The sequence below is a fragment of the Nicotiana tabacum genome, chromosome 18, assembly GCF_000715075.1.
Source record: "Nicotiana tabacum cultivar K326 chromosome 18, ASM71507v2, whole genome shotgun sequence".
Taxonomy (NCBI): Eukaryota; Viridiplantae; Streptophyta; class Magnoliopsida; order Solanales; family Solanaceae; genus Nicotiana; species Nicotiana tabacum.
Window position 1 is genome coordinate 80,413,745 of NC_134097.1, and position 13,933 is coordinate 80,427,677.

The 13,933-nt window shown below is 36.9% G+C and overlaps 1 protein-coding gene and 1 long non-coding RNA gene across 2 annotated transcripts; one reads left to right on the top strand and one right to left on the bottom strand.

The window, feature by feature from the left end:
* Positions 1–1,324: 1,324 nt before the first annotated feature.
* On the top strand, positions 1,325–4,097 carry LOC107764076 (uncharacterized). Its single transcript, XR_001643171.2, has 3 exons — positions 1,325–1,445; positions 3,801–3,879; positions 3,970–4,097. It is a non-coding gene; the product is annotated as an uncharacterized LOC107764076 (long non-coding RNA).
* On the bottom strand, positions 2,424–7,341 carry LOC107764075 (TMV resistance protein N-like). The gene is made up of 6 exons (XM_016582600.2): positions 6,590–7,341; positions 5,242–6,349; positions 4,722–5,165; positions 3,726–4,631; positions 2,891–3,569; positions 2,424–2,804 (listed from the first exon to the last, which is right to left on the bottom strand). Exons 1-6 carry the CDS (start codon positions 7,078–7,080, stop codon positions 2,701–2,703), a joined length of 3,732 nt encoding a protein of 1,243 aa, XP_016438086.2. The 5' UTR covers positions 7,081–7,341; the 3' UTR covers positions 2,424–2,700.
* Positions 7,342–13,933: the final 6,592 nt, after the last annotated feature.

Here is a 13,933-nt window from a genome sequence, read left to right on the forward strand (position 1 = left end):
TTTGTCGTCTCTTTCAACGATAATCTGTGGCAATATATATCAAGAGGAACTAATATTAACACTAATGCTCATGTATTAGTCACTTACGCATTTTATCAAATATTTGGTGGGCATAAAGCTTCATGACCCTTATTAACGGTATTTCTACACCCAACAACTCATTCTCTGGCTCCTAGATAATTCTAAATTCTCAAATTGTTATAATCAATACCATCCTTCATCACCCATAAGATAAACAACACCCTGAATCAACAATTAACAACCCAAACTTATAACCATTCATACTTTTCTATCAATCTCATCAACTCATATCTCATGAACTTAGAGTCTATAATCATTAATCCAATGCTATAATCATTTAGAGGGTGAAGTTATTACTTTTTTGATGTTCATTCCTATTGAATTCTAGTTATAGGATTTCTTTTCTCAATAATGATGTCTTGATCGAATATCTAATGATTTGAAGGGTTTACCCATGTTAATAAGGTGTTGGAGAATTGAAATTAACTTAGAATCATCATTAGAACTTACCTTGGATGATGGAGGGACCCTAGAGGAAGTTAAGTTCTTGAGAGCTTCTCTTTCTAGAGCTAATTTACGTGTTTGGGGTGTAAGGAACGAGGTAGGGAATTTAAAACGACTTCCTAGGTGCGCCCCCATGCAGCTGATGCACACCTGAACATGCAGCAAAGGCAGTGGCACTGCCAAGAGTGCGTCGCTGCACACGTGGCAACTGGGCACGCAGCTGAGCATGCAGACGCATTGTCCAGTAAAACGCACATGACTTTTTGCACAGAGATCCGTTGGGATCCAAAACATATCATTGGAAAGATATTTCAAAGGACCGCAAATTTTATGTTTTAAGTTTTCTCATTCTAAACAAATTTTCACGAAATCAGGCTGGAAAACAGATCTTTCATAAACTTAGTCGATTCTATCGAATCTTATGCACCTCACTCTCCGTCTTTCTTTCAAAAACAATAATGTCTACCCATACTCATCCCGATAGGAATACTCATTTAACATATTCACACCTAATCCAAATTTATGTAGTATTACAAGTATAAATTAAGAACTTAATCCATAAATCTTATATAGAAGAAGAAATTTATTTTCTATAATAGAGAAAATATATTATAGAAGAATATGAGAAGGGGAATAAAAATAGGATGAAAACGAAAAAAGAAGAAGAAAGAGATGGTAGAAATAAAAACGGAAAAAGAAAAAAGTTAAATTAATGAAAGATAATTTGAGAAATATAAATTTATGGCAAGGATAATTTTTGTCTTCAAAAAAATTAACTTTTTCTTCTCAAAATCACTTTCTCAATTTTTCAAAAAGTACTTTGTTTTACCCAAAAAAAAATTCCCTTGGCCAAAGAGGCTCTACATCGGCTTCTACATCCCCAATTTCCATCAGCTCTCTCAATCTATCCAACGTAGAAGGTGTGTCTTCTTTGCTGTCCGGTCAAACCCATATAATGCATGCGATTTCTAATAATCCATTAGTTCGAGTACGGATCTACGATTGAGCTAATGATTTATCTTTGCTGAGAAGTTTGATTTTTGAGTACTGCTTCTATTTAATTTCGTGAATTTTGAGGTGATTCAGGTGAAAGGTTAGACTACTGCAATGAAGATAATGTAATTTAAAAATTCATTCCTCTTCCTCATGCTCACTGCAAATTGACTAGTCTTCCTCTTTAATTGTAAACTTCAAAAGATTCTTCAATTTTGATGCATACATTAAGTCCACCTCCATCCCACAAATCTCTCCTTGTTTACTCATAAAACGGTACAGTTGAATTTATACGTGGTTTCTAGACAAGTGCACTAATTTGACCCAGAAATAATAAAGCAATTGAAGAATAATATGATACTTTCCGGGAACTAGCTTTTCGGGCGCAAGCTTCCGAGAAAGTAGGTAAAATAGCAGAAATAACGATTCCGGGAATTAACTATCCGGGCGCAGCAATGATGAGATCAAAAGCAAGAAAGTAAATGATATTAAGCTTTGTATAGAATATAATATAAATTTGTCAGAAAATTCGTATCTTTTACGGTGATAATTGAGCTCTCTATTTATAGCTATGTCTTGGGAAGGAGGTCCTAGGATCGTGCCCTCCTTTAATGTCAATTATGAGGGCCATTAATGAAGGTGTAACGGTGTAAATAAATGTCAAATTCCTTATAACGGGCAACCGTTCTTAATACTATAAAATATTCTCTATTAAATACTACCGGATGCAAAACATTTAATACACCTTTATGAACATTCTCTCCCGATGACAAGCGAAATAGCTCCGTTCGGTGACCATCTCCATCTTGGATTCCATGTGTCCTTTCTTTAGGTGACCACGTGTCATATCATATTTTCCCTATACACTCCCCCTACATGAACTTTGAGAAAAAGAAATGCGAAGGTTCGTTTGAACATTGCTCGCCTTTATGGGATATTAGCAAAACCAAATAACCAGGAAACATTCGGAATATTCATGGATCATTGAAAGATAAAAAAATCTAACAAATCAAAAACAAAAACTTAAGGGAAAAAAATTCGAAGGATAAAGATGTAGAAATAACTAGGCTGGGAAAGAAGATTGCAGTGAAGCAACTGTTTGCTTGATCCAATATCTGCAATGATTTCTTGCTTAGTTTGGTTCTTTTACTATACATGTTGCGTGTCTCACTTCTCGATTTGTTACCAAGGCCATTCCAAGTTGTCCTCTAGTTCTGCCAAGGCAGCTTCCTCAGTGTAGTTCTCCTCATCGAAATCAAAATCGCTATCATCTTCTGCTCCTGCATCTTTGGTACCAAATTTGTCACCAATCAGTAAGAAGAAAATAGTATATGGTTAGTCTGAGAAACAGAAAGCTAAATAAATCTTAAACCTGTAGTTCTGTGCACAAAATCCTCAAACAAGTTCTCGTACAAGATCGACCTCACAGCTGCATGTTCATTGGATTTAGGCAAAAAGTAGTCTGGGTGAGAAAAGTAGTAATGACGAGCTGCAACCTGATATATAGGCATATAACTTCCCATGACACACTGCTCTTGCATAGAACTGCTTGGATACCGATGTTGGATTGCTAGCTCTTTTGATTCACTAGTTGATGTTAAGTGCTGGTCTGTTTCTGGTCTGTCACATTCAATGCTGACTCCAAACTCTTTCATTTGAAAAGTATAACTCCAACCAAGTACTGAGACGTTAATCTCGTCACCAGCTTGTATATACTTTCCAAATTTCCAGTGGCATAAAAATGTCAGATCTTCATTTGATCCTGGAATGCCTATGAATGTTGGAGCGTAAATCCACTTGTCACCGCTGATCACATTACTTAGTTTGATGAAAAAGGAATACCAGTTCCCAAATTGGTTTTCACCCCAGCGTTGAAATCGATGACGAGTGGAACGTGAATATACAATGCAGATATTAAGTCCTATTATCTTTGTATTAGTATGAGAATCAACTTTCAGAGTCAATATGCTTTCTTCACCCTTGTTGCTGAACCAACTTGGAATGTCACTTCCAGGAAAGTATGTGCTGAAGATTCCAAACTCGTAGAGTCCCTAAAGGAAAAAAAAGATAAAGCATGATAAACTTGCCATAGGAGTTGTCTTTTTTTCTTTTGTATTTGTTTCTGTCGTACTTTGTAGAGATGGACTCTAGTAGATAAGAATGCTTAAGTCTCAGATGAAAGTCATGCTAATAAAAAACGCGTATACCTGCACAGAATATTTCCTCTTTGTGTCTGTAAGCCTATTGAATAGTTCTACCTCTGCATTTTCTATATCTTCCAGGTTGAGATGGCTTAAAATGTTCAACATTTCCCCCTTAAAGTTACCGACTGGCTCTAACTTGAACAGTCCAGGAATCTCAGTTAGTTTCTCGCTGCCTCTAACATCCAAGAGTAGAGTTTGAGTTTCCCATAGGTTTGGCAGATTTGTAACTCTTTCTAATGATGTGCAGTCTATAGCCTTCAGCTTGATGAGGCTCGGAGGTAGCTTGGGAAGCGATTGGAGGCTTGGGCATGCATCTAGCCAAAGTTCCTGAAGCATATTTAGATTTGTGATATTTTGTGGCAGGTTACAAATCAGGTTTTCGCTTAGATTCAAGTGCCTTAACGAGGAAAGATTGCAAAGACCAAGGGATAGAAAATCATCTGTTAGCCTGCATTTTGCAAGACTCAAGCTAACCAGGGAACTTGATAAAGAAGACAAGGAGAAGTTGTTATAATCTGGAGATTTTCGTAATCTTGATGACCAAGATTGCCAGAGCTCAGTCCATGATTTCTCCTGATTGTAACTTATTTCATCTGCTTTGAGCGTTGTTAAGAATTCCAGCTTTCCTAATTCCATTGTTGATATAGAAAGTCTAGAGCAGCCAGAAATGATAAGTGTTTCCAAGGACTTAAGCTTACAAAAGCTTCTTGGCAGATTCCTCAGATTCTTACAGTCTCTCAAGTTAAACAAAACAAGTGCCTTAGCGTCTCCGATCGACTCATGAATACTGAATAATCTTATACAGTCCTTTAGGATGAGTCTTTCCAGATTAGGAAGCCCAGAAAAATCAGGAGTCCTTCTTAGGAAATGAGAATGACTGAGATTGAGAACTTTTAATTGCTTGAGCACCTGAAATAGCAAATATCAACTTCATTAGGTTTATTAAACAAAGCGGTTACTACTTCCCCTACTGCTAAAACGTGAAAGTACAACATATACCCTGGTTCCATCCCAGGCTTGTTCCAATTTGCTTTTCCTCATATCAAGAGCAACCAGGCTCTCCAAAGGAAAATCCTTCGGAATGAACTTCAAATAAAATCCATGCCAATGAAGTGATCTTAAATTCTCTGGAAACCAACTATAGCTGCCAGTGAACCTTGTATCAGTAAGCTGTAGAATTCTCAGTCTCTTCATCTTTGAAAATGCATCAAGTTCAAACTGTACACCATTTGAAATTTCTGAAAACACATTTGTGAACAGCTCGAAAACAGTTAACCTCCGTTGCTTTTGTGAGTTGACATCACTCACCACCAGCGATCTCTCACCTGCAGGATCATTAGAGCGGTTGTGTCTAGCGTCATTTACACTTAGATTTGATCCGATATATTTGACTTCCTTCAACAGTCGCATGTCAAGCACTAGGCCTTGGATATTTTCAGTGCCCTGATGAAAAGCAACAAATCATATTCATTAAGGGATACTGAAATGCATGTTCAAAATCATAGAGTCAGATTCTTACTGTTTTTGCCTGCAATATGTTGAAGGATTCTTTATGTAGCCAAATTCTGCTTCTTTTCCAAGGCTCTCGAGGTGATTCTTGGCGAATAATTTCTCTTCCCATGTCTTGAAGTAGTTGATGCACCATCAGTTTTTTTTTGTCAGTGACTGCTAATAAGCATCTATCGATAAGAATCTGAATTCCAACAACTGAAAAGAACCCACATCCATCAAGTATCGTTACTGCATAATCTTTGTCCTTCCCGACAAAGAAATAGATAATATCAAGGAATAGGTTCTGGACATTATCATCAGGTAGACATTCATAACTTATCCTTAGTTTTTCCAGGATTTTACTGTCTGGAATCGCTTTCAATTTCCTTAATGCGCTTTCCCACACCTCTGTGCTTCTGTCACAAAGAGAGGAACCCAAAACTTTAAGAGCCAATGGAATTCCCTGACAATGAACTATAACATCTGTTGAAAGATTCATATAATCTAAGGGTGGATATTTTGCCCCAAATGCATGCCAACTGAACAGCTGCAGTGATTCTCTAGCATCCAAAGAGTTCAGCTTATACATCTTACATCTACAGGCTTCACTGGAATTTAGTAAGTGTCCATTTCTTGTTGTTATGATAATTTTACTACCTGGATAAAACAATTGCCGCATACCAATTACAGCATTTAGCTGATCTAACTCGTCCACATCATCGAGAACAACAAGAACTTTTTTGCAGCTGATGGCTTCTTGAATCTTGACAGCCCCTTCATTGACATTATACAACTTCTCAACATTCTTCCCAAGAATATTTGAGAGAAGTTGTCTTTGTAGACGAGCTAAACCATCGTACTTTTCTAATGCTTTTCTCACATCTGCAAGAAAGCTGCTTCCCTCAAATCTGTCAAAGTTCAGGTTATAAACTGTTTTCGCTATTGTAGACTTCCCAATTCCTGCCATACCATGTATTGCCAGGATATCTACAGTGGTTGATTCCTCTTGCAACCATAAGTTAAGGTCTTTAACTCGAGAATCTATTCCAATTGGATGGAGGGCAACACTTAAAATTGTGCGATTCAGTTTACTTGCAACGACCTTGACGATTTCTTGAATAAACCTTGATTCATACCTGAAAATTTGATGGAATCCAGTCATGGGGCGAAGCTGCATGTTATAAAGGGCGTCGGAAAATTACACTGCGTATATAGGTAAAATATTAGATTTTAAAGGTATATAACATATATTGAACACTTCCTCTTGAGTAAATTCGTGGCTTTGCCACTGAATCCAGTAGTGTTACCATAAGTAATTAGCACTAACTAACAAGAACCGAGTGACTGAAAAACAGAAAAGGTTTTGAAGAGATTACCCATCAGCTTGATTCTGTAAGACCATTCCTCCCAAATCAGCAACTTCTCTAAAGGCAGCCCTCCATTTGTCCACCTTCTCCATCCATTCCTTTCTCCTTTCGTCGTTCTCTGTTTTATATCTCTCTTCATACCTAAAAAAAGCTTCTTCGAAGCATCCTTTCTGCTTCCGGACTTGTGATGGATCCACATCATAAAACACAGGCAAAACAAAATGTCCAAAAGCTTTCTTGCTTTCAAGAATATACACAAGTTCATCAAGGCAATTCTGTGAAGAAGCATAGTCTTTCGAAAAAACAACTATTAGAATCCTGTATTCCTGAATTACTTTCTGCACTTTTTTCTGATGTTCCTCTTCTTCCACAAGCTCTTCATCAAACTTGAATGCGCGAATACCAGCATTTACCAAAGCTGTTTGAAGATGATCTCCAAATGTATTGCTTACTTCTTTGCTTCTGGAACTTAAGAATACATGATGAACAAACTGAGACATTTTTTCTGATTGACTTTTGGCAACAGGATGGAATGGAAGTGTAGAAAAAGCTAGCAATGCAGTACAAGAGTAGATAGGCCACCTCAATATTCAAGATGAAAAGGAATATTCTATACATTTATTGGGAAAAAAATAAAGTCAATGAATCTAACCCCACATGGATTCACCTAATATGGGAGTAATTGGAGGAGTTTCCAAGCAAGTTATTAAAGTTAGGCCAAGAAAGAAGCCAATCTAAGAGGAGGAGAAACTCCAAACGAACAAAACATTGTAGTTTAGGAAACAAATTATCATTCTCTTACCTTCCGTCCAAATTTATTTACTTTAGTATAACAAATTATTAATAGAATAATTGATATATAATGTGATAGAGCATTATATCGAATGTATAAGTATTAATACAGTCAAATTTTCTGGAAAAACTTGTCATATATAAAGTCAGAGGGGTTACATATTTATTTTTTTCTCGACCAAGTGGTGCCTAACTGAAGAAGGTAATCCATGACAGAAAATATGTGATGCATTAGGACAAAAGGAAATTCCAGGGACACTAGAAATTTAAATGATGATAGCTTTTGAATCTTCAACTTATGAGGCTTGTTCGATGAATCTGATCATTTGACTTTAGAATTGCGCTTATTCCTCTGATTCCACGTGGACACCCAATTTTCTTTGCTCTACGTTTTTTTCTTTTTCATTACATTAGGGGGGTCAAAGATAACTTGGAATCAAAATTCATAAAAGACTCATTGATAAAGTTAAATTATAAAGTTCGGTTTTTTTTTTTTTTTAACCGGGGAACCATCCGATTCCAGATCCGGACGCTGGATGGAGTTTTATAACACAAAAAAGTTCCAACTTTGATTTAGTTGAAAATCAAAATACATTTTACCTCGTGAACACCTCATTCGACACAAAATTTTCTGTTAAAACAGTACAGAGTTTGAAAAAAGTTCATCACACAAAATATGGAAATGCATTGCATGATGCGTTATTCATTTACATAAGTATTTGGCGCAATACTAAATGCCCACTTAAGTTATCCATAATGACCAGATAGACCCCTCAACTGACCAACCATTACCAACCACACACTTCTTCTTGATTGAAAATTTTCGGATGAGTTTACTAGAGGTAATAGATTGAAGAGATATTAGCTTGGCAGTAGCAGTGGCAATGGTTGAGATGGTAGCGGCAGTTTGAGGTTGAAGAAGACAGAAAAGGCACAAAATATGAGTTGCCAATTTTCCTTTGTTGGCTTGCTATTCGGGTTGCCTTGGCAATGCTTGGAGTTGATTGTATAAGCAACTGTGACTATGTATATTGGAAGAAATTATTCTTATTTTTCATCGAAGGTAAAACATCCGAAGAAGGATAAGTGTGAAGATGAAGGTAAGTGTCCACATAAAGTAAGGTTAATTTTGAAAGAGAAAAAGTAAAAACTTAATTTTGAGGGTTTTGTGCGCTCAGATCATGTGAATATAAAGCACACAGTTTGTGTTAAAGAAATCAGTGTGATTGTGGTGAAAAATCTAGATATACTTCAAGCCGTATATCTTGTTAGGATTGTTGAGTTTTTGTTTAAGATGAAATAGTCTTAAAATTAGAGTGAATGGGAAATGGGATTTGGATTCGGATTTGGTCAAATGATCGATCGATTGATTAATTTTTTGGACCAAATTTATTTGTTAATAGTGAATATTAACGTGATATAATCCGTGTTTGTAACGGATGTTTTCCAATCCGTGTATTGTGTTGCAACACTAAGCAATAAGCAGCCTAGTGCACCTCCCACAATGGTGCAAGTGTTCCTCCCACCAAGCAAGTGTATATACCACCATGTAAGTGCTTTCTCCATGATCTAGTGCCTATTGCACCATGGAAGGGGCGGATTTCTCTCAAATAACTGCTATAAATAGAGCATAAGTTGGAGAGAAAGAAGAACACATCGAAAAAAACACTTAATATACACTCTGTATACACTGGATATACACTCTACATATACTGGATATACACTCTGTATACACTGCGTATACACTGAAAAAACGAATTGCAATCTGATATTCTCTTCAGTAAGAATTCAACATCGGCTATACTTTGCATTCCTTCCTCTCAGAATTTCTATTCGACTTCTGAGTTATCCTCCTTATTCTGCATTGTTTTTAACTACAAACAAAGCATCCATAAGTGTGATTTGCTGTCGAACTTTGTGTTCGCTGAAACACTGGGGTTTGAAGTACCGCTACACCAGTGTGTAATTCATTCTATCCTGGGAGGAAATAATCTATAACCTTGGGTACTAGGAGGAGATTAAATTTCTTAAGGAAACACTGTGAATTCAGTGGGCTCGAATTAATTTCTGTTTTTTATTTATATTTACGTTTATAAGCTAACGTTCAAATTTCCAAAATCATTATTTACAAGTACAGAGGAACAACAATCTTAGGGAATTTAATAATTTAATTTCTGTATTTGTGTTACTTTTATTATTCTGGAAACTATAACCTTTGTGGTTTTTTGTGTACTCCCGTTTGGAGAGTAAAGCCTTCGTGGCGGTTTGTTGGAGATTAAAATCTACGTGATTTTTACTCCAGTTTTAAAGCCTTCGTGGCATTTTGTTGGAGATTAAAATCTACGTGATTTTTCACTCCAGTTTTAAACGTTTATTAAACGTTTGATTGTGTCATTTTTACAGTAAAAATGGCGAATGAAGGAAATCAAGCTGTTCCGATGATGACTGCCAACGCATCGACAAGTCGAACTCCGGTGTTGGCACCGGCAGAGAAACTCGGAAAATTTTCCGGGATGGATTTCAAGCGCTGGCAGCAAAAGATGTTCTTCTACTTGACTACGTTATGTCTACAGAAGTTCATCAAGGAAGATGTTCCTGATCTTCCAGATGAAACTCCAGAGAATGATAGCTTTCTCGTGATTGAGGCGTGGAAGCATTCTGACTTCTTGTGCAAGAATTATATTCTTAGTGGACTGGAGGATAATCTGTATAATGTATACAGTGACGTGGAGACGTCAAAAGAATTATGGAATGCACTTGAAAAGAAGACAAAACTGAAGATGCCGGGATAAAGAAATTCGCCGCCGCAAAATTTTTGGACTACAAAATGGTAGATAGCAAGTCTGTTATTACCCAAGTCCAGGAATTGCAAGTGATTATTCATGATCTACTTGCTGAAGGTATGTTTCAAATAAATACTGATATTGAAAGTAAATTTTTTAGTAATTTTACTAACGGAATTTTCATTGAAGGTCTTGTCATCAATGAAGCATTCCAAGTAGCAGCAATAATTGAGAAGTTGCCTCCATTGTGGAAGGACTTCAAAAATTATTTGAAACACAAACGAAAGGAGATATCCCTTGAAGATCTCATTGTTCGATTGAGAATCGAAGAAGACAATAAAGTTGCTGAGAGAAGAGGCCGTGGAAATTCAACAATAATGAGAGCAAATATTGTTGAAGATAACAAAAGGAGAAAGAAGGCTTCTGGTCCGAAATACAACCCAAGCAAGAAGCGGTTCAGTGGAAACTGCTACAACTGTGGGAAAACCGGACACAAATCTACGGAGTGTCGTGCTCGGAAGAAAGACAAGCAAAGGGGTCAAGCAAACATGGTAGAAAAGCATGATGATGTTGATGACTTGTGCGCCATGCTTTCTGAATGCAACCTGGTAGGAAACCCAAAGGAGTGGTGGATTGATTCTGGAGCCACTCGTCATGTTTGTGCTGTGAGGGAAGCATTCTCTACATATGCTTCTGCTGGACCCGAAGAGACGCTCTCTATGGGAAATGCTGCTACAGCAAAAATTGAAGGATACGGTAAGATATTTCTCAAGATGACTTCTGGCAAGGTCATGACTTTGAACAACGTCCTTCATGTTCCCGAGATTAGGAAGAACTTAGTCTTTACTGGACTTCTTGTAAAGCACGGTTTCAAGTGTGTTTTTGTATCTGACAAGGTAGTGATTAGTAAGAATGAAATGTTTGTAGGAAAATGTTACCTTACTGAGGGCCTTTTCAAGCTGAATGTAATAGTTGTTGAAACTAATAATAAAACTTCAGCTTCTTCTTACTTACTTGAGTCAAATGATTTATGGCATGTACGTTTAGGTCATGTCAATTATAAAACCTTGCGAAAAATGATAAACTTGGAAGTATTGCCTAAGTTTGAATGCGAAAAATCAAAATGTCAAATATGTGTGGAATCTAAGTATGTTAAACATCCTTATAAGTCGGTTGAAAGGAATTCAAATCTTTTAGACTTAATTCACACAGATATTTGTGACATGAAGTCAATACCATCTCGCGGTGGAAAGAAGTATTTCATAACTTTTATTGACGATAGTACTCGATATTGCTATGTTTACTTACTTAATAGTAAAGATGAAGCAATAGACGCATTCAAGCAATACAAAAATGAAGTTGAAACGTAACTTAACAAGAAAATCAAAATGATAAGAAGTGATAGGGGTGGTGAATATGAATCTCCTTTTGAACAAATATGTTTAGAATATGGAATTATTCATCAAACAACAGCCCCTTACACGCCCCAATCCAATGGGATTGCGGAAAGAAAGAATCGTTCATTAAAGGAGATGATGAACGCATTGTTGATAAGTTCTGGTTTGCCACAGAACTTGTGGGGGAAGCCGTTCTTACGGCCAGCCGAATACTAAATCGAGTACCCCATAGTAAAACACAATCCATTCCATATGAAAAATGGAAAGGAAGGAAGCCCAACTTGAATTATTTTAAAGTGTGGGGGTGTTTGGCAAAGGTGCAAGTTCCTAAACCCAAAAGGGTAAAAATAGGACCGAAAACAGTTGATTGTGTTTTCATAGGATATGCAACTAATAGTAAAGCATATCGATTTCTGGTTCATAAATCAGAAAATCCCGACATTCATAATAATACGGTTATAGAATCAGATAATGCTGAGTTCTTTGAAAATATATATCCGTATAAAAAGGAATGCGAGTCGATTGGTGAAGGATCTAAACGACCTCGGGAAGAAACAAAAGAAAGTACATTTAATCAGGGGGATCCAAGACGTAGTAAACGTCAAAGAACGTCTACTTCGTTTGGACCAGATTTTGTGACTTTCTTATTGGAAAATGAGCCTCGAACATTTAAAGAAGCTATGTCTTCTTCGGAATCATTGTTCTGGAAAGAGGCAGTCAATAGTGAAATAGAATCCATATTGAACAACCATACATGGGAATTGGTTGATCTTCCTCCTGGAAATAAACCTTTGGGTTCTAAATGGATTTTTAAGAGAAAAATGAAAGATGATGGCACTATTGATAAATTCAAGGCAAGACTTGTTATCAAAGGGTATAGACAACGAGAAGGTCTTGACTACTTTGATACATACTCCCCAGTTACAAGGATTACGTCCATACGGATATTAGTAGCATTAGCTGCAGTGTATAGTCTTGAAATTCATCAAATGGATGTTAAAACGGCCTTCTTAAATGGAGAGTTGGAGGAAAAAATTTACATGGAACAACCTGAAGGGTTTGTGGTTTCAGGTAAAGAAAATAATGTATGTAGACTTGTTAAGTCCCTTTACGGACTAAAACAAGCACCCAAACAATGGCATGCGAAATTTGACCAAACAATGTTGTCAAATGGTTTTAAGATAAATGAATGTGATAAATGTGTGTACATTAAAAATGTTCCAAATCACATAGTCATTGTTTGCCTATATGTGGATGATATGCTGATAATGAGTAATAACATTGCCAACATAAATGCTACTAAGCGTATGCTAACTAGTAAGTTTGATATAAAGGACTTGGGAATTTTGGATTTAATTCTGGGGATTAAGATCCAAAAGACTCCTCAAGGTCTGGCATTGTCACAATCTCATTATATTAAGACAGTACTTGAAAAATTCAAGCACTTGGGCTTTAAAGTTGCAAAGACTCCAATTAACGTGAATCTTGCACTAGCAAAGAATAAAGGCCAAAGCATATCACAATTGGATTATGCTCGTGTGTTGGGATGCTTAATGTACATCATGAATTGTACACGACCAGATATAGCTTGTGCTATAAGTAAACTAAGTCGGTACACGAGCAATCCAGGCCAATCTCACTGGATGGCAATGAAACGAGTTTTGGGATACTTAGAACATACCCAAAACTTTGATTTGCACTACAGTAAATATCCTGCGGTGATTGAAGGATATTGTGATGCAAATTGGATCACTGGTTCAACTGATTCGAAGTCCACAAGTGGATATGTATTCACTATTGGTGGAGGAGCGGTATCTTGGAAGTCGTCCAAACAAACATGTATTGCCCGCTCTACAATGGAGGCTGAGTTCATAGCCTTAGATAAAGCCAGTGAAGAAGCTGAATGGCTCCGAAATTTCTTGGAAGATATTCCATTTTGGCCCAAACCGTTGGCACCAATATGCATACACTGTGATAGCCAAGCGGCAATTGGAAGGGCTGGGAGCGTTATGTATAACGGTAAATCTCGTCATATACGGCGAAGACATAAAACCGTTAGGCAACTTCTCTCTAGAGGAATTATCACGATTGACTATGTAAAGTCAAGTGATAATGTGTCAGATCCACTTACAAAAGGCCTAACTAGAGAGGTAGTTGAGAAATCATCGAGGGAATGGGACTATGGCCGAGAACAAGTCATTGTGGCGGTAACTCTACCTAGAAGACTGGAGATCCCAAGATCTAGGTTCAAAGAGATCAAACAAGGTCATTAATGACGGTTCAACATTGTCAACAAAATTTGTTTTAGTCCATTCTCGTGATGAGACAATGTTCAGTACCAAGGATAAAGTATTAAGGCTTTTTAATGATTTCTAAATTTG